The sequence below is a fragment of the Branchiostoma lanceolatum genome, chromosome 1 (assembly GCF_035083965.1).
Source record: "Branchiostoma lanceolatum isolate klBraLanc5 chromosome 1, klBraLanc5.hap2, whole genome shotgun sequence".
Classification (NCBI taxonomy): domain Eukaryota; kingdom Metazoa; phylum Chordata; class Leptocardii; order Amphioxiformes; family Branchiostomatidae; genus Branchiostoma; species Branchiostoma lanceolatum.
In genome coordinates this window covers 2,588,976-2,609,416 of record NC_089722.1, presented here as the reverse complement: position 1 = coordinate 2,609,416, position 20,441 = coordinate 2,588,976, and the positions used below count along the sequence as shown (strand labels likewise).

Here is a 20,441-nt window from a genome sequence, read left to right as displayed (position 1 = left end):
GTATGTGCACACGTGTGTGTGTGTGTTTGAGCATGAGTGAGAATGTATGTATGTGTGTGTGTGTTTGTGTGTGAGCGCGCGCGTGTGTACATGTGCGCACGTGTGTGTGTTTGAGCATGAGTGAGAGAGAATGTGTGTGTGTGTGTGTGTGTGTGTGTGTGTGTGTGTGTGTGTGTGCGTGTGTACATGTGCGCACGTGTGTGTTTGAGCATGAGTGAGAGAGAGAATGTGCCTGTGTGTGTATAGTAGGCAATGTGAGAATTTCTGCAGAGCTGTTATGGTATTCCTGATACACCTTTCTCGTAGAACTACATTTACAAACTTGCTGTTGTCTTTTTTGCTGTTTTTACAGACGACATTTGTTGACATGACTGATCAAAGACATCTAAGCGGGTTTATTTTACAGAACGCAGTTTGCGTTAAGGTAATGTTCATACCACTCACTGGTGTTCATGCCGTTTAAATATGCGTGTTATAGCGATAAACAGAATGATGTTATCTACATGTTCTCCTCTTTGTCACGCTTGGCATCTAAATCTGTACAGACCCTTATGTTCGTTCCTAAATTACCTCAGTCACTAATCTCCTAGCAGATTGCGCTACGACGTCTGACCGTATCCAACTGGCAAAAAACTCTGGTTGCAATAAAAACTCCTTTTGCCAGTTGGATACGGTCTTTGCAACCGTTAGATCTGCTTGGAGCTTACTCAGTCACTACATTACTGTTTGCAAACACTATTTTGGCAATCGAGATCCGTGCATCAATGGAAACTTTTGAACCAACAGTAAGGAATTTAGCCAACGGACGCCACAGAAAACAATTCTAAACTAAGTCTAGAAACGGGATTTTTTGCCCTTTCACTTTACAATAGTCAAGTGACCCCCAATATGCCACCGATTCGTTCAGAATCATCGGGTTATGAAAAAAAATATCCCGTATTCAACATCAGTCGGTGTTTTCCACTTTTAAGGAGAGTCTGCATGGATGGTCCCGATAGCGCTTTAAGCTGAGTTCAGAAGGAAAAACACGACATGCAATTTGCTCGCCTCTCGAATTATGTGCATAAGACTGTTTTTTTTTCTACTTTTTACGGGAAATTGAAAAAGGCTGCCTGCGGAAAATTGCATGCAGACCCTCACTTATGCTTAGGTCCAATTTCAAATCCGGGGCCCGGCCTGGCTGTTTGCGAAAACGAAAAATAGAAAAATGCATATCAGGAAAATACACAATATATGGTTAGGAGTAATTGTTTACGTTTTTTGTCTTTTGTTGTCTTCTACGTAATATTTGTCGTTCCCACAAACTGCCCGGCTGGGCCCCGGATTGGAAATGTTACCGAAGCATAATGCTAGGGTCACATTTCCAATCCGGGGCCCGGCCGGGCAGTCTTTGGAAACGAAAAGTATGATATAAAAGACTACAGAAACACAAAACGTACCCAAAATTATTTAATCGCATATCTTGTGCAAATCTATTGGCAGACACTTTGATTTTTTTGTTTCCGCAAAACAGCCCGACCGGGCCCCGGTTAGGAAATGTGGCCGAAGCATAAGCGTTTCTCTTGGTGCGGCCATTTTGTAAGATGGCGGTCACACGATTTCACATCCACCGCTCTGGTCCCCGGCTGCTGCGCTGTTCCGGTTGCCGGCTGTTGTGGCGTGTTTCACCAGATGTCTGACGTTCTCTTTAGGTGGTGGCTCAGGGGGCTCCACCTGGGAAAGAAAAAAACATTGTATAGAAAATGAATTTCTCCAAGATGGTCCTAAAACGTATGCGCTGACATACAGGGGTTCCCGGAAAAGGGTGGGATATGATAGGAAGGTTGGGCTCCCTCACCAGCCTACCCTTTTAGTGTACCAAGGCTATGCACAACCTTGTAATCGAGAAAGGATAGCCTGCTGAGGTTACCTGCCCCGCCTAGCCTAACCCACATTTTCCGGAAAGTCTTGTATTTTAGTGTATCAGTTTTAAGGACTACCCTGTGTTTACTCAATCTGTCGCTGACTGGGGTTAACGACCCTCTCTTTCAATGGTGCGATAGTCGGGCCGGCCGCTAGGAGCGCGATTTAGTCAGGCTATCTTTAGGACCATTTGTGAGAAACTTCATCATCACTGGTGTTGACTAGTCCTTATCCAGAAGGCCTCCTTAATCCAACGGATGTGTCTGTTGCCCTATGTTCTACCAACCTGATGAAATTATTTTCGGAAAATCAAAATAGATCTGCACTTACTGACAGCTGCCACTCGATGTCTGCCTCTATCATTGGGAGACAGACAGAGTTGCCTGCTGAGGTAGCCCGCCCCCCCCTAGCCTAACCCGTCTTTTCTTGAGAACCATCGCAAACAAAATCAAACACAGAAGATGAGGTCTTTACTTACTGTCAGCTGCCACTCGATGTCTGCCTCTATCCTTAGGAGACAGAAAGAGTTTCCTGCTGAGGTACCCGCCCCTCCTAGCCTAACCCGTCTTTTCTGGAGAGCCATCGCAAACAAAAGCAAACACAGAAGATGAGGTCTTTACTTACTGTCAGCTGCCACTCGATGTCTGCCTCTATCCTTAGGAGACAGAAAGAGTTTCCTGCTGAGGTACCCGCCCCTCCTAGCCTAACCCGTCTTTTCTGGAGAACCATAACAAACGAAAGCAAACACAGATGATGCGGTCTCTACTTACTGTCAGCTGCCACTCGATGTCTGCCTCCGCCTCCTGCCGCTCCGTGTCGCCGCCCTCAGGCCGCTGTCTCTCCACCGTGGCGTACGGAGGCAGTGTCGCCGAGTGGACCAGACCTGCCGGAGACGTTAGGATCCACAGATGTTAAAGCCAACCCAAGCAATATTAAAGTTAAGTGACCCGGGCGTCTTGAAAAGACGCATAGGGGTGGCGCCCATCTCCATTTCTATAGCCCTTGGGCCACACACATTTGTGCAAGTCACTACAGCAGGGGGCTGGTCCACTGGTAGTGATGTGTGTTTAACTCCCATACTCTTTCCCGATCGCTGACAGCTAAGTCTTTGGTATGACCCGGCCGGGGTTCGAACTCACGACCTACCGTGTGCAGGGTCGCCGAGTGGACCAGACCTGCCGGAGACGTTAGATCCACAAATCGTCAAAAATCGATATTTCATAGTAGTCGCGTTGCCACGCATCATTCTTTTAGTATTACTATCATGTATATTCCTGCAAAGTTATATTGATGAACATCGAAATACAAGCCAAGGAGAGCGTTTTTTTTCTAAAAAAAGGGACGTGGCCTTATAAATCTTGATGACGTAATCATGACATCGTACTAATTTGCATAAATTATCACCTTGCTAAAAGGAACTTCCTGAAAGAAATTAAAGTTGAGGAAGGTTAAGAAAGCTTAAGAAAGTTTTATTTTCAAAAACATCTCAAAATTCCTCACGTACCCTTAGACAATACCTTAACCCTATCCAGACTGGGGGGGGGGAGGGGGCTAAAAGTGCCCGCGCCAACTTTGACATCGTATTTCTGCCGAACGATGTATGCTAGGACAACCAAACTTGGTGACTTATCCTAAAATTTTGTTGGCAACAATTTTAAAATAATGTTTTAAGTTTATCATTTTTTCATGTTGCCATGGCAACGGGTTTTTGACTGGCATTTTATGCAAAAATCATTAATTTTTTGAAAACAATGATATTTCTCGGGTTTTCTTGCACAACTACACTAGTTTTCCTACATGTATAACATAACATGTCATTATATGTAACTTTCCTTATTAAATATTCATAATTTATGCTAATTCGATGACGTAATCAGCCAAAATCCAAGATGGCCGACTATATCACTATTTCAGGTATCAGCAGGCTTTTTCGCCCTTAAAATCGTCAATACCTGACATTTTCTTTACCAGAAACATTTAGATTAACGTTCTTAGTCTATCTTCAGTGTCTTTTGGGGTCATAAGTGGAAAAAAAGGATTTTTAAAAATTTCCAAATGGCCGATCCAAGATGGCGGATCCCAAGGGATCGCTAACAACACATGACGTCATTCTTTGACGTCATTTTGACGTCAACGTACTTACCATTGACGTTGTATGCCTTTGCATACCTTAAAATGAATAATACAAACCGTTTTGTTTAATTCCTTTAGATATTATGGGAATTCCCTATTTAGCCAATAAAATCACATCGATGACGTCATAATTACGTCATATTACGTCATAACGTCACCAAAATTACAGGAATTATAAAACTTGACGTGAATATCACTCCCTGCAAATTTGGTGATGATACATCATACCGTTCGGAAATTATGAGGGGGGGGGGGGCGAATCAGCCCCCCCCCCCCGTCCCAGATATACCAAAAAAGCCCAGTCTGGATAGGGTTAAAGGCGACCCAAGCAATATTAGGGCCCGAAAATCGGGTTTGAAAAGTCAATCTATTCAGTCATTTCTATACATGATTAGTTGTATTCCAAATAACACTATCACAGTGTATAGCGACGTCCATGATGCAAAAATATCACTTCGTTAAGGTGTGAAAATCGTCGCCGGGGTTTTTGTAGGCTCGCGAAACTTAGTGCTTCATCGCATGGTATGCTTTTGCACGGTTTTAAAATGCTGACAGCACAAGCTTTCGAAGGCACAGTCTCGTAGAAATGTTTCAAAATGCAAGGTTTTACAAAATAAGTATATAACATATAAAGCAAACCGTGCAACCTTAGTTCGGATATAACACAGTTTTTAATATACTAGTATTCTACCTGAATATGACAGTCCTACGGAAGTATAAACTCGAAAATGTTTCGAAATGCAAGGTTTTATGAAATAAGTATATAACATATAAAGCGAAGCGTGCAACCATTGTTCGGATAAAACGCTTTTTTTAAAAATGTAATCTGTACCTAAATATGAAAGGCTTGCGGATGCTCAGTCTCGTAAATGTTTCAAAATGAATGGTTGTATGTCAAAATCACATAATATATAAAGTTAACAACCTTAGCTCTGATATAACACATTTTTAGATGAATTGTACCTGAATATGACAGTCCTACAGATGCCCAGTCCTTATCGGCCCTGGGAGGGGGGCGTGGCTTCAGGGTCCCGTCCACCTCATGTAGCTCCAGATCCTCGATGCCAGAGTCGTTCGTGCCGTGACCCAGCTTTCTGCCGTACTTCGCATGCGCGGCAGACGACCGAGAGGCTCGCACCCGGGGTATCTCTGTCATGAGATGAAACAATAGGGCGCAATCTATGATGTAACCGGCAGAACAATTCTGTGCTACTATTGAGACCTGTTATTCTGTACCGTACAGTGCTTGATTGTGACCAATAAACCATCATCATAAGCAATTCCAAATTGTTATATAATATGAGGATTATGAGTCTACTATCCATCATGGAAATTGATATCCTGAACACTGTACGACTTGAAAAGCGATGCTGAGCTCAGTAACATCCGCTCACTGATGAATGACAGGGCCAAGTGCAGAAGAAGAACTAATCAATCCCCATGTTGGCATCGCCAGATATCTCCGTTCAACGTTTAAGATACAACTACATCTATTTATCTATCTATCTATTGGTTTGGCTTGAATACGTGGTTAAATGAACAGCCAAAGTTACCCAACTAGCTGATAGCCATAGTTAAGGTCTGACTACAGGAGAAAGTACATTCAGTAGGTTATATACACGATCAATAAAATAATTAAGACGTCGATAACTGGAAGGATTGTTGTAATGTTGATGTTTGCAACGAGGAGTTGGTAATGTTGTAAAAATGTGGTCTTGAAAATAATTTTTTAAGCAGACTGCTTTATAAAGAATTCTTAATCTTTACTAAGTTTATTTTAAACACGTACCTGGTTTCTTTTGAAGGCAAATCAGTCCCTTGCTCCTTGCTAGCACCACCCCGATGACAATCATAACAGCCAGGAGGACAACAGTGACTGTGGTAGCTACAATGGCGCCAAGAGCATGCTGGGTACCGGAGACCTGCAACTGAATCTCTTTCTGCGCAAGCCCGAACATGTTAGACGCCCTGCATTCGTATGTCCCTTCTCTGTCCTCATCCACGTTTTTCACGGCGAGGAATCCCATCTTGCCCTGGGGAGTTATCTTCTCATCCAACATTACACTCTCGTCCAACACGTTAATGACATTTTCGACGCCATTTTTGTTTCTCCACAGCCAATCGATTTTCCCGGGGACGGGGTCGGCTATGACGTCACAGACGAGCCGTGCGGTGCTGCCCTTGCGAACGGCCATCTTGACAGCTCGACCTTGTATCGATGGTCGACCTGAAGGACAAATTAAAAATCAAAGTTGCAACATTGGAAGAAACTATCAACAACAACACAAACATGTCTAGGTCTTCTACTTTTTATAACAGCGTAGTATCTAGATACAATTGTCTTCTTTTTTAAGACAGCCAAATAGACGTAACTGTTAACCATTATTGATACTGTCGTTATGATATCACGCTGAAAACATTTAGGTGTCATCAAATATGACGTCCAGACGACACCGTGCATGGTGGTTTCTTGCTGTTGTTAAAAAAATTAACCATTAATTTTTATTGATAGAGGTTTGCTAATATAAGTTGCTCTAAGATAACCGTACCGACAACATTGATGAATGACGTTTTTGTAGTCTCCGGAAATCCTTTGCTCGTCGCCACGCATTCATACTTTCCCTCCACATCGTAGCGCACCCTGTGGAACCGGAGCGGGTTTTCCCAGTACAGGCTTGTATCCTTCCGCCGCCACCGGATGCGAGGTTTAGGGTTTCCGGTTGCCAAACATTTCAACACGAAGTCGTCTGTTCCGTACAGAACGGTGACCTCAGCTTCTATAGCAGGATCTATGGTAGGAGGATCTAAAAGGAAGGAAAAAAAACAATGTTCAAAAGTGGTGGGAAACATTCGGTTGAATAACCTGACCAGAAGAAGTATGCATCTAACGTTAACCGTCACCAGCACACAAAGCTTATCACCATTCTAGAATATATACACTACACATCTAGTTGAAATGGCATTCAACTTATTCTAGTTAGTCGTTATCAAGTGTACGCATCTAGATATATTTCCGGAAATCTTTAAGCAACGAAAAGTAGATTGTTAAAAGAGGAGAGGAAGTTTTAGTCTTATATACAGTATAAACACAAAACTTTACTGACAATTATAAATCCAACTGTCATTTAAACATAAGAATGCATTATTGCATAATTGTGTGACTGTAATATTAAAACATTACGCATACTTTTGAAATACGAAAAAGATCTGCATCAACATGAAACAACAGAAAGGAATCTAGCTTTTTTCAATGAAAAAAAAGGAACACGACTTCCTGCTTATGTTTACTCACACAGCACGTCCACCGTGGCAGTTCCCATCCCGATGGGGTAGATCCCGTTGTCCGCTGTGCACTGGTAGACCCCGCTGTCTCGTCTGTTCAGCTTGGGGATACGGAGGATGTGCCCTCTGGTATCATAAACACAAAAGGTTCAGCGTACATTGCAGCCGAACTACAATATACACTTTGATTGGTTTCTAAAGGGATCGTTTATTCACAAGCATTTGTCGTTGATTTTTTTATCTCTAAGCTCAAGGGTGCTCTTGACAGAGCATGTTTGCATGGCTTAATTTTTTGACGAAATACTTTGTTGTACAGCACGTTTCTAGTTTGATTTTATTTTGCCTTTTCATATTTTTTTCTTAAAATGAGGTTCAATCGTTTCAGTTTTGTGTTACATTTTAGGAGACAATAAGACATAGAATTCAATATCCATCCACCCCCTGCCCAACAAAAGCTAAGATGAAAGTAAATTCTAATACAGAAGTACATCAAATCATAATGTACTGTTTCGTTGTTTATTTTTTCATAAGATGACTCTTACCCGTTCCCGCCAAACCCGGACATGGCCTCTCCTAACTTCTTCCAGGTTACCACTGCTGCTGGGTTGCTGTCTACTGCGCATGTCAGGTTTACAGTCTCGCCCTCTCTCGCGTGAATAGAGGGTTGCAAGATCTTCACCGATGGCGAGTCTGAAATGACAATATGGTACAAGTAGAATTTAAAAGGTAGCCGATACTTCCATGACCTTTACATCTGGAACACCATTTTTAAAGTTTTAGAGATGTGAGAACAAAATAGAAGCTGTTTTGCTATGAAATAATAGTCTCTACAAGCTACAGGCTCTGCGGATCGCTGGAAAAATAGTAGAAATTGGCAAAATAGAGTGAAAAGTTTATTTACTTATTTATTTATTCATCTTTAAACGTATGGGTAGTCTCTTCAGCCAAAAAGGCTGATTTCCAAGAGAGCCCATAGGGGTACAGATAATAAATAAAGGTCATAACATGAAATAATGATTAAACATAGGAATACATACAGAACAAATCAATATGTCAAACAATAGTGTGCTAAGGGAGACGGCTTCGGAGAGAGGACAATAGGCGACGTGGCAATTTGATACATTTTTCCAGCGATCGATGGATAGAATAGATGAATTTACGTGAAAACCGTGTATTTGAATTACTTACAGTGAATCTTTAACGTCCGAGACGAGAACTTTGGTCCGACAACACCTGGGTACCCTTGGTCGGCAACGCAGGTGAAGTTAGAGCTGTGGTCCCACTTCGACACCTTAGCCAGCACCAGTTTTGCACTGACCTCGTCGTAATCCTGGTATGCATGTTGAATAGATAGTCATTGTAGATGTTGTATCTATATATGATCAAGTCAATATCATTCCCCATCGTTTAAAAAAAGATCCAGCTTCAAAGCAACATAAAATGACGTCAGCGCTAGATACCCCGATACCAAAGCAGTAGCTGAGATAACTCTAATTCCAGTAGCAAAGCAATGTTTTTAAAGTAGCATTTTGTCCTATGACATGGAAATGTATTATCATTTTTGTTGAATCTATTTTCTACTTATTGTAACATATTGTACACTTTGTTGCAACTGTTGATCAAGATTTTCCATCGGGCTGAAAAATGTACGTATAGTCATTGTCATAAATAGATTACCCGATTGTAAACCACTGTGACGTCACTGTAAAGTTTGGTCCCGTTGTACCACTTGAGCTGCGGCAGAGGGTTGCCTCCTACCGACCGACAGGTGAGGTGCAGGCTCTCCCCTGTCTTTGCTGGAATTTCTCCTCCGCTGATTTTCGGTGGGGCAGATAGCGGAGCTGATAATGACAAAAAAGATATGATAAAATCATATACATTAATCAAACATTTCTCACTTTCATAGACACATTTCGACATTCTACTGTTCTGTATTATAAACGTTGAAGCAAAACTGTACATGTATCACATGGCTAATTAATTCTGATTGCATTCTCAATAGAAATAAACTTATTAAGAAGTAGCATAGATAAAGATCTCAGAAGAAAGTAGCATAGTGCATACCAACTACTACCAGTTTCACCTCCTTAGTTGCTCCCTCTAGCGTACTGCAACGGTACTCGCCCCCATCCTCCAACTGCAAATTGTTGATAACCAGGTTGTATTCTCCTCTTTTGTAATCACCGACTACGCGATGTCTGCGATATTTTGTAGAGACCTTTTTACCGACGGAAATTACGTTTCTTGGAGTTGCTACCCAAGTGACGGCGTCATCTGGTGATAGATCTGGAAACGAGCATTTCAAGATGGCAGAGTTTCCGCGTAGAACGACCATCGGTGCGGAAATGGATCTTTGCTTGGTGCAGAACACTACAGAAACACAAAAAGAAAATTCAAAATCATGTAATTTCAAATAATTGACCCAGGGATCTACCCACATAAAGTACTTTCCAAAACTACATTCTACAGAAATCAATTTTCAAGATTTGCCGCTCCATCAAGATTTGCCGCTCCATAATCACTTAACCAGCACGTAACATATAATCACTTAACCACATAAAACTATAACCACAGGCACTGAACAGAAATAAAGAGATTGCCTTCTGATGTGCCATAAGATGACAATTTAGTTTGAAACTGCAACTCTTCATTGATTCAATATACCAGTGGTCGAAATTTATAATAAAGCAGAGAATAACGTTAAATGAGCTTAATGCCTGGCAGGCGTCGGGCCAGTTGTCACTGTCGCCCCGGCTCAAGTTCAAATTGACTCCACAAACTGTAACCAGATCCGGCACCATCTGTCCCTGTGTTTAACGGCAAACGACCTTGGTGCGCCCGGTCACCCAGAGGACCCGTTACCACTACAGCTGATCAATAGGTGTGTGTTAACGCAAATTTCAACTCGTGTTGCGGGAAAATGAAAGGGAATTAATTGATCCCCTGGGAGGGCTGTGGAAGAGGGAAGCGGCAGTCGAGTTCGATGAATATCGGCTCCACTAGTTACACAGATTACGGCGTGGTTTTATTGGTCCTAGGTCTTCGTACGTTTTTTTTTTATGTACTACACTTTCCAAGCAGGCGGTAACAGACTTCCTTGTCCGTAGTAAGATACTTACTATAAAGTGTGTACGACTCAAGCAAGACTTTACCCCAGTTTGCAAAGTGACGATAGCACAACGAATGTTACTGTGTCATTAATACGATGCTTTAAGACGCTTTTGTTTTAACATGTCATTTCAATCGTCTCAATATAATTCCACTGATAAGAAGCGGAAGCCGAAGCTACAGTCGGTTCTTTTTTTAACAAGCAGTTCGTAGCAACTTCATTACGATGAACTTTAAGCTTTGTAGTCTTGAAAAATGTTTGCAGACAAAGTACAAACATTTGCTAGCTTCCGAACAGAAAATTAGGTATACTTAATGAGGACAGAAGGGTATTACTATCTAAACTACACAAAACTGGCGTGAGGATGTATTCTTTAGAATGAACAGATAGCTTATGACAAGAGTAAAAATCAACATAACACAAGGTCGAATGCACTCTCAGATAAATTGAGAATTGAGACACTGAGCAACAAAATCAAACGAACGGACGGCAAATTTATTGGAAACCAAAGTGCAGTTAAGACATCGACTGGCACCTTCATTTTCCGGCATGTCGCCTGCATCTCCCGATAGTCTACATGTGATCTATGAGCCCGTAAATTTTTCATTGGTTAGATCCGAACTACCCTCTGGAGTAGCGATGGTTCTGATGTGATGTACGACTTCACGTTCGTCGCAGTGACATTGGTATCGAATTCGTCTAGTGGGTGATTCGGAGCTCCTGAGTCGTGTACTAAATCACTCCCAAGTACCTGAGGAGAGACAGGTGCGATTTGTCTCCGGATAATCAAGCTCACCCGTGGGAGCGTTAGGATACTCCAATCCACCGTCTATCTCCCCGTGCAGCCTCCCGAACTCCCCGTGGTGCCGCGGTTATCGCGACAGATCTGACATTTCGTGCCTTTCTTATGGAGTGTTTCTCGGAAAACTGGCAATATGCAGGAGTTGAATATTGGCGCACAAGGCGGGGGAGTGTGGTTTGATATTCTGTTTGATTTCATAGATTTGTACAAAATGAAGACAAAACATTTAGAAAAGACGACAAACAACAAAGAAAAAGGCAAAAAACATGCTTTGAAATTTTCTCACTTCCAACTTAGCTTAGTTTGACGAATTAAACAGAATACGTTGTAATAGATATCTGCAATCATAATAACAATAAACAATTAAGCAAACCTTGAGAGAATATGAAAATTATATATTATCATTTATCATAACCCACCACATAAAATTCTAATTTGAGTCACTATAGAAAGAAAATAGTAAACGAAAAATACAATTTCAATTCAGAATATATATGTGATTCTCAATCTTCATCAATTTTTACAAAACTCGCATAGAAGCTTGTAGACTGTACTCATTTGTTTGCTGAGCATTAACCTTAAAAGTGTGCCTTGTTCAATTTAAAACTGTTTAGACGGGTTTACGTGTACAACGTGCCCAACTCCCCTGGGAACTGTCGAGCACTCAGCCTACTAATCACAGTGTCACCAAATGTTATTGCAGACATTTACCTCCCGACAAATGTAGCACTTATTTCTTAAGTCTGTTGGAAGACTGATGCTCAAAGAATAATGAGGGGATTTGGTAGTCTAAGAGCTTACATTTCCCCCCTTCCTCCTCTAAGAACTTACATTTACCTCCCTCCCTCCTCAAAAAGCTTACATTAACCTCCTTCCCTCCTCTAAGAACTTACATTCACCTCCCTCCTCTTACATTTGGTAGTCGAAGAGCTTACATTTACCTCCCAACAAAAAGAGCACAATTGAAAGACCGATAGCCAAAGAGTATTGAGGGTATTTGGTAGTCTAAGACCTTTTTTCGCACTTGAAATGCTGCTGGAAAAGAATCCGAATCCAACAAGTCAAGCAAATTCATTTCACACGACACGACATCGATCCAATAACTACATTTCTGCGTCGCAGGAAATAAGGATTTACTGCCAAGTAGAAGACGTTATAATGCCGGGATATTCAAACACTCGTTTGTCAAAATCATCAATTGCTGGCAAGGGACGTAGACCCTACTGGGGCTCCTTAAAATCTAACAAAGTTACCCCTTAAGGACGTGAATGAGTTACATATTAGTAATTCAGTCACAGGTACATGAGGCCCTCATTGCTCACTAAAGACACATTCGTGTGGGTTTAAACCCCGTCTTGACAATTGCTACTTTAACACAATTTTTCCTACTGCTGGGCTCTTGGGGTATTCTTTAGAGAACTCTGAGTGTACCTGCTGGTCTGGTTGATGTGGTATTAGAGGCTTGGGGGCTTAAATAAACTGTACATGAAAAGATTAAGGTTGCACACATAGTGTTAGCAACAGCACACTTGGGACGACTTCTGGTTAGGAATGCGAATCGTGTAAGCTTTATAAACAACTGCAAAGATTTGCAAAGAAGTGTCAAAGAAATAGATATAGAATAGAAATCCACATCAGCTACATGTAGCTATATAATAGGGAGGTTACGCTATTTGTATGGTTATTTGTTTATTTGTTTATTAAATTTTACCACAGATGTGGAAGGGGTGAGAGAACAGGCATGATGCCTTTTCTAGCCCCCACCCCACAAAAATATTTACATCAGGTATGACAAACATTTAAACCTATACAATTATACAATAACATAAGCAATAGCTTAACGTACTCAGTCAAATCGCACAATACTACACAACAACTTAGTTAAAACATGACTAAAATTAAACATATCGCACCTCATCCGAGAGGCACTACCACTAACCACCGCGGTCTTAACGCCAGACAAGTAGCACATCTGCAGGCAGATGTCCATGTGCAGAGGTTGTCAGTTGCAAAATTCTCTCTAAACCTGTCTGAAAATGACGTGATAAGCAGCCGTTTAAATGACAAGAGTTCTGACTGTTGTGAGGCCAACATCCCCATGTTTCTAACTGAGACATCGAGGTTGTTCCACTCGGTAACAAGGCGGGGCATGTAGGACGACGCAAATGTTGAAGTTTTACAACGAATTGGCATTAACATGTGAGACCGGCTACCTCTTGTTGGTCTAGTGGAGAATGATACATATTGGTGCATATCTAGATCATAGTGATGTTCCAGGCACAATAAGCACGAGCTTCAAAATGATTTAAAGAATGTTAGCTTCCCTTCAAAAACGCCTTGTACGGTTGTCATAATCCACGAAGTTCCTCTCGGGCAAATCTCATAAATAGGAAGTTAATATTTGTCATTTTCTGGAACTCCGTGCACGCCGCCGTGCATAAAGTTAGAAAAAACAGGAAAATTGAAATAAATCATGGTATGATATTCTCCTCGTGGTAAATTTATTATCCTTGAAGGGATTGGTGAAGCGGGGGGAGAGAATCTCCCCACAGTTCTTAAGCCCTCCAGCGTTGAATAAAACTTTGATTAAAAGCCAGCAGGAGTGTGAGGATTTATGGTAGCGCCTGAGCGCCGTCCTGGAGTCATAAATAAAGATCTTCCCTCCCTTTCCTCCTCGCGCATCTTTTGACCTTCATAGACCATGCAATCTATAAAGCATAAATATTCCACAGGCAGAAAGAAATCACACCAGGAGTAAAGGAATTCATCTGACTTATTTCCAGGATGTTCATGGTAGAGCCAGCTATGCATCATCTTCTCTGAGATATTGCATACGACATGACTTTCAAATTTTCTAAAGGTCTACCGCTATGATTAAAAATACTCTTTTTACACAACAAAGCGATTAATTCCACCGACGTTTCGGTGACCATCTGTCATCTTCTTCAAGGCAATTCTGGTCACCGAAACGTCGGTAAAATTAATCTCTTGGTTGTGTAAAAAGAGTCTTTTTATTCAGTGACTTACCAACCAGATGAAACTATTCACGGGTCTACCGCTATGTTCGCCATACGGTGTGTATCCGTGTCACGGAGTGGAAAGACGATGAGTAGTTTACGCACGTATTCTGTGAAAGACGCCTCGCAGATCAATCGTATCTTTTTACTAAGTTGTAAATCACGGACGATGTTGCGGGAGGCGCGTTGGTGAGTTCTTGACCTTTGGCGTGTAGAGGGCTTGTATTCAGGCCATTAATTATTATGGTCAATTCCCTTACCGAGGAGGCGTGAAAAGGGACATACTTATTGAAGTTTATATTACAGTGAGAACAAAACTACACTTACAATGTAATGTTATCGGGGTTGCGTTCAATAACCACTTTTGAGAGTGAGAATCTAATCGTTATTCATTCTGATCACATTTGAAATGTTTGGGGGCATCAATAGAAAGCTAATATATTAAAACAAATTGCTCATGCGCCTTAGTTATTGAAGTCAATTGATAATGTTAATATTCAGATCAAATATGAACATTGGCATGATGTTCAAGATTTTTAACAACCCCCTCCAAAAATAGAAACGGTTGCATATACATGTTATAAATCTGCATGGAGCGAATTATTACAGTCACGTTCTGGGTAAAGATAAGGATGCTAGCAGCTTTTATTGTCTGAAAAATATTCACTTCAAGTCTCCCTCCTAATAATCTTACTCACCCCTTCAAACACACCGTTCACTTCTCCGTAAGTAATCCCCTGAATGTACTTAGGCTTTATCGATGCAATCTTTTCTGGTGAGTGAAATGCCAGAGCAGTCAGAGATGGTTAGGAGAAGTCTTTACTAGGGGAAACACGCCGATATCTCATAAATATATTAGCCTTAGGCAGAAATCGATCCGCGTCTTTGGGGAGCATTTGCAATCTTTCACTTTCAGTAACTGTGCGGGACTAACTTTGTCAAGTAGCACACAATCAAACAGCCCAACATATACCGGTAAGACATTCGTTTGTTGTTGTTGTTGTTAACAAAAAAATTGACTGTCTGGGAACAAAACCACGACCACGTGGTAGAATCGACAAAAACGCTAACCTCATCCACAACAAAATAACCTCGTTTTAAGCATTAATTTCGTGGCCAAATCATTATTGATCTTTTTTCGTATTTCTCACGAGAAATGAAATCGACTAGTAGTGAATAACCAAGAGTAAATGGGGCAATGGGGAATGGTACAGAGATGGCACAGGCACCGGGAATGACCCGAGGAAATGGCCATGGACATATACATCACACGGTTAATTAAGTCGCTCCAGCGAATGCCTCTAGAATAAAATTAAATATTTATTTAGCGTGAAAAAGGGATCGGCGAACTACTTGTACAGCATTGCTTAACTTGAAACGTCTGTCACGAATCATTCTTACTTACATTCTTTTCTAATTTGCTGACATCTTAATCGAAGGGAACTTCTACATTTGAGTAAGATCAGTCAACAGCTTGTCGACCATTCTGTCAGTGACATATATACTCTATTCATGATCAGAGTCGCATAATGATGGTTGTCTCTACCAGACTAACTACCCGGCAATAAGGAGAATATTTGCCAGGAAGTTTGGCCACCAGAGGGTTTCATTTGCAAAGAGATGTTAACCTTACTGGGTTAAACATTCGGGAAGCAGAGGCTATGGCAAGGGACAGGGCTTCTTAGAGGATCCACCTGGAAAGCAAGTGGCCAGTTTCTTGCCTGTGCACGTAGGTAGTAGGCAGGTTAACCTTACCGTAGACTGACTCCCTTTTCCGACTACTTCCCTTTTTTCCGAATTTTAAGATCCCTAACCCCCGTTGGAAGGCCTTGTGGAGGTTAAAATGATAGCACAGTAGCACGATATCATCTGTTGGAGATTCTGCTTGTTAGTATCGAGAATTCTGTCTTTTAGCGGAATGTTTCGAAGTGATCAGTCCGATGAAGAACAATCATTATGCCTCAATCAAGCAGGTTGAAGAATCAACCAGAAGTTGGATAAAGAGTATGGATAGTCCCAACCAGTTGGAAATATCTGCATTCATATATCATACATCGTACGACTTTAAAACTCACCAGCGTGCCTTTTGTAGCTGTGCCGTAGTAAAACCAAAAGGCAGAATAAGATACGAATATCAGAGGCCATTTTGATCATTCCATCTTCACACTTTGTACAGAGAGAGTGCACAGACTATTAGACGTCTGATAGCTGTGAAGAAAAATAGACGAATGGGTGTCCGGCAGGCAAGTATCGGTTTTCTGCAGTGGCGACAAATTGGGCTTTAACGATGGTTTCAGGTTTACCGCAGTGACTTGCTGTCTTTTTGATTTTCTGATTGTGTACACATCAAGGATGAAAACCCTTCTTCAATACAGTCGATGGCACAAGCGTCTGTGTAGAAATAAAGCCGCTAATAGATGATTTTGGTCACGTAGGCAATATCCCACGCAATTATTACCCTATGTAAAAGGCATTAACCTTAATTATGATGTACTAAATTTTGATTGCGATTGCATTTCTTTGGGGACGCCACGAAGGCCTAATCACTTTTCCATTGGGTGGATTCTATGGTGCAATTAGGACAATCCTGTATTAGCGCCGTCAGGGAATGCGCATGGGTGCAGGCACTGTGAACACGCTCCAGGCTGCCGGTCTTTGATTAATTTTTCTGCAGACGGTTTCATCTCCATTATCTCGCCATATGCACGGTTCTGGTAGGTTGAACATTTGCAGACGTCCTTTTGAATTCAGCACTAGGAAATGAGACAAGAAATGTCGCGATGCATCACGTGGTCACTCATCAATCTTGCAGCTGTCTACAGGAGGATGAAAAAAACAGCTCCCCACGCACAAAACCCCGCCAGGATCTACCTGTTAATCCGTTTAAAGATACGACATCACGGCACGGCAATCCGTCTTGCTTATCAGCAGCGAAAGCCGTTAATTAACGGCGGGAAGATCGTAATCAGGAGGCGTAGCCAATCTAGTTGATCGCTAATTTGTTTATCTGTACAAAACACCCAACCCTGGTGCGAAAGAAAAAAAAAAGGTAACAGAAATATGGTTTAAAAGTAGATAGCTTTATTTTACGTGCTGAGTTTTAATGTTGCCTATCTGCTGTGAAGGTAACAGAAATATGGTTTTAAAGTAGATAGCTTCATTTTACGTGCTGAGTTTTTACGTTGCCTATCTGGTGATCCAGCCAGAGGGTCTCCCGCCCAATTACTATTTCCAATCACAGCAATATTCGCAAACCCATCACTTCATATCAACACTAGTTCTGGTCGAACGGCGTTCGTACTGCGGGGCTGATTGCAAACTGAACTGGAGCTGTTGGCGGTGGCCGGGTTTCATTTGTCGGGCCATTTCATTCTGACGAATCCACCGAAATCACGGCAAGAACAGCCCATGAAGGTTTGATTAGAATCCTCTTTGCGGATATCAGAAGAGACATTATTAGTTCTCTCCCCATGAGACGATGGAAAATTTCTTCACGCACCGGGTACATTGATATGTGAATCATAATTGTTTTTCAAGTCAAAATGACGTATTGCTGTTGAACTGAACACAGAAATACTTTAGAAAATAGATTGCCATGATGATTAAGAACAACAAAAAAATTAGAAGAAGAATTTGACAGGTCAAACTATGCAATATTCCCCTCAAAAGCACTGTCAAAACTGTTTTAATTGTTGTATAAAACAGCTTACACCCCTTTTTCTAAGCCAGCGTATAGCCAAGGAAGCACCGTACTGTACTGTATGCAGAGTTTTTCTAGACCTAAATTGGAATGTCGGCTTCCCAATGACATATTTGGCAGGCCCGTACGGACACTCGGTAGTGTTACACATTCCAAATATTCTATGCGTAAACTTCAATTTTGAGGACATTGCATTATCGGCCAGGTCAACCTTTTGGAATTCTGCCAAGTATAGCATGAATCATTACATGGCTAAAGACCGTGGTCTTCTTTTAAAGATCCCATCAATAAACACATCGCTCAATAACATTCAAATTAGTTGACAACGCTTTGGGTTTTACAAAAGAAAGGTTTCTCACAGACAAATAGTTTCTACAACTCACCCAAAGAGCCTGAAGCCAGCAGCACAAGACACCAGAAGGCGGCCGAGGCTTCCATCTTGTTCCTGCTTCACCGCCAGTTTCCTCTTCAGTAGCTCGTTATGCGCAGAGCTCAGAGCGCACGAGAGGAGGTAACATCAAACTCAAGATACAAATTGTGCGTGTCGCAATCGTGTCGCCCCGGATGAGCCGAACATACGATCCGATATAGGCGCGCAGGACTGACGCTAATCGATACGGCAGAGTTTGTGACAAATTGAGGTTCTTTGGAAGCACAAGCTGAGGCCGTCCTGCCGCAGATTGGGGTCAGTGTGGTGTTTTTTTACACGCTGTGAAGGTCCGGTGAGTGAAGCGCCCTGATTGTGTGGGATGGCCCAGCTGTAGGTGATGGACCCCGCGCACATAATAATGAAAAGGCGCCAAGAAAATGATCTTGGGGATCTATGTCATAACTCTTCAATATGCAAATATGAATGAAATGCCACTACAGCTGTGACGAATATATTGTGTGTGGTAGTTTTTTTTCCCATCATAACTTATCTAGCGCCAGATCTAAATTCTGACAGGCACCCTCATTATGTGGGCAGTGGGCATTGTCAGTTTTGAATAAACTTATTCTTATCCATTGATGGATACAAATTGTTTTCGTAACGTTGTTCTCCTCCAAATGAATCAGCTTTGAACGTAACCCGAAGTTCAATATTTGACCAAAGCAATCGGTACACATGCACGAATGCCTTCTAGGCCTAACGATTCGACATTTTTGTTCAACTTTTATTTAACCTTAGAATACAGTCTTCGGCCTTAGCCGTTTGTTTACAACTTAAAGGGGGAGATGTTGATATGTTGACATATCAAATGATGCTTTTTATAGCCACAAACAGTTATTTGCAATAATGCATCCAATATTCGATAACCATATTCGGTAGGTAATCATTAACGCTAGTATCATTCCATATTCCATAGTTGTTCGTCGCAACATGTTTTTGAATGCTGCAGCTGAGGGCGCTGTTCTTAATTTTAGTGTGAGACTATTCCACATCACTGTGCCCGTGTAGGAATGTGACCGAGTAGATGCGTACTTTTTGTACCGACGCCTAGCACTTTACGGTCAAGCGAACCTCTGATAAGAATCCGCGAGGTCTCTCCTAGGTGCAGTGCGATGGATGTGTAATGTGTGTAATGTCCTAAGGGCCCGTTCACAGTCGTATTCTCGGTGGCGCAATGGCAGGATGTTTGGCCCAGAACCTAGAGGTCCTGGGATCAAATCCGGGGTCTCCTGATTTGTCCCGTTGACGCTGTGCCCTAGTAAAAGACACTTGACACGACTTTCCTCACTTCACTCAGGTGAAAATGAGTACCTAGCTTCGGTTAGGGACGTCCCTCGGATATGACGTCAAATGGAGGTTCCGTGTTTGAGGAGAGCCACACCTCGAGCATGTTAATAACCCGCCACACTTTTCTAGTAGAGGTCCTTCCTGGTGTGAGTGGATCAAACCTTACAGTCTGGTCCGGGTTAACATCTTGAAAAAGTGATGGTGACATGCTATGTCAATCCTTCCACAAATGTGGTAAATCTGAATAAGTATGAGTTTCGTTATTGACATGTTTTGGCTTATGTGAAGCATGCGGGGAAAAGTTATTTTCTACTTTGACACACCCTTGTGCAGCCTGGTTATCGAACCGAAAACATGACTTCTTAGGCCGCAAACTTTACCTAAGCCAGTGATACCAATACTCAAAACGGAACTCATACGGACTTGGATATACGCCCTTAAGCTCCTGTCACACTTGTGCGTATATACAAGCCTAAATGAGTTGCGTATTAACATGATTTTGGTTTAGGTTAAGTTTTTGCAGCCGAAGAAGTATTTTCCTTGGTTTTATAACTAGACTGCTCAACGGTGGGTCAAAGTAGAGAACAACTCCACGCAAAATTTACTTTAACCAAAAAATATTACTGCGGAAAACTTAGATATACGCACAAGTGTGAACGGAGCCTAGCGGACCGCCAAATCTCCTGAAAACTAATAGCCCTCAATCATAAATTCTACAACAGGCGTGCACAACGGTCGTAATGGGGCTGAGTGGTCCATGTGCGGCACAGAGATATCAC

General features: G+C 41.9%; 1 protein-coding gene across 1 annotated transcript; it reads right to left on the bottom strand.

Moving 5' to 3' along the window:
* Nucleotides 1-1,347: 1,347 nt before the first annotated feature.
* Nucleotides 1,348-18,706, bottom strand: LOC136425261 (irregular chiasm C-roughest protein-like). The gene is made up of 11 exons (XM_066414088.1): nucleotides 18,329-18,706; nucleotides 9,382-9,687; nucleotides 8,995-9,158; nucleotides 8,506-8,647; nucleotides 7,860-8,007; nucleotides 7,328-7,443; nucleotides 6,585-6,839; nucleotides 5,825-6,262; nucleotides 4,999-5,184; nucleotides 2,673-2,785; nucleotides 1,348-1,713 (listed from the first exon to the last, which is right to left on the bottom strand). The coding sequence occupies exons 1-11, from the start codon at nucleotides 18,381-18,383 to the stop codon at nucleotides 1,591-1,593; spliced, it is 2,046 nt and encodes a 681-aa protein (XP_066270185.1). The 5' UTR covers nucleotides 18,384-18,706; the 3' UTR covers nucleotides 1,348-1,590.
* Between the last annotated feature and the right edge of the window lie 1,735 nt (nucleotides 18,707-20,441).

Bases quoted from the DNA above. Each gene is read 5' to 3' on its own strand.
- LOC136425261 (XM_066414088.1), bottom strand. From the start codon at position 18,383: ATGGAAGCCTCGGCCGCCTTCTGGTGTCTTGTGCTGCTGGCTTCAGGC. The intron at 8,648-8,994 runs GTAATCTATTTA...CATGCATACCAG, and splicing joins TCACAGTGGTTTACAATCGG to GATTACGACGAGGTCAGTGC. The intron at 6,840-7,327 runs GTGAGTAAACAT...CCTTCCTTTTAG, and splicing joins TGCCACGGTGGACGTGCTGT to ATCCTCCTACCATAGATCCT.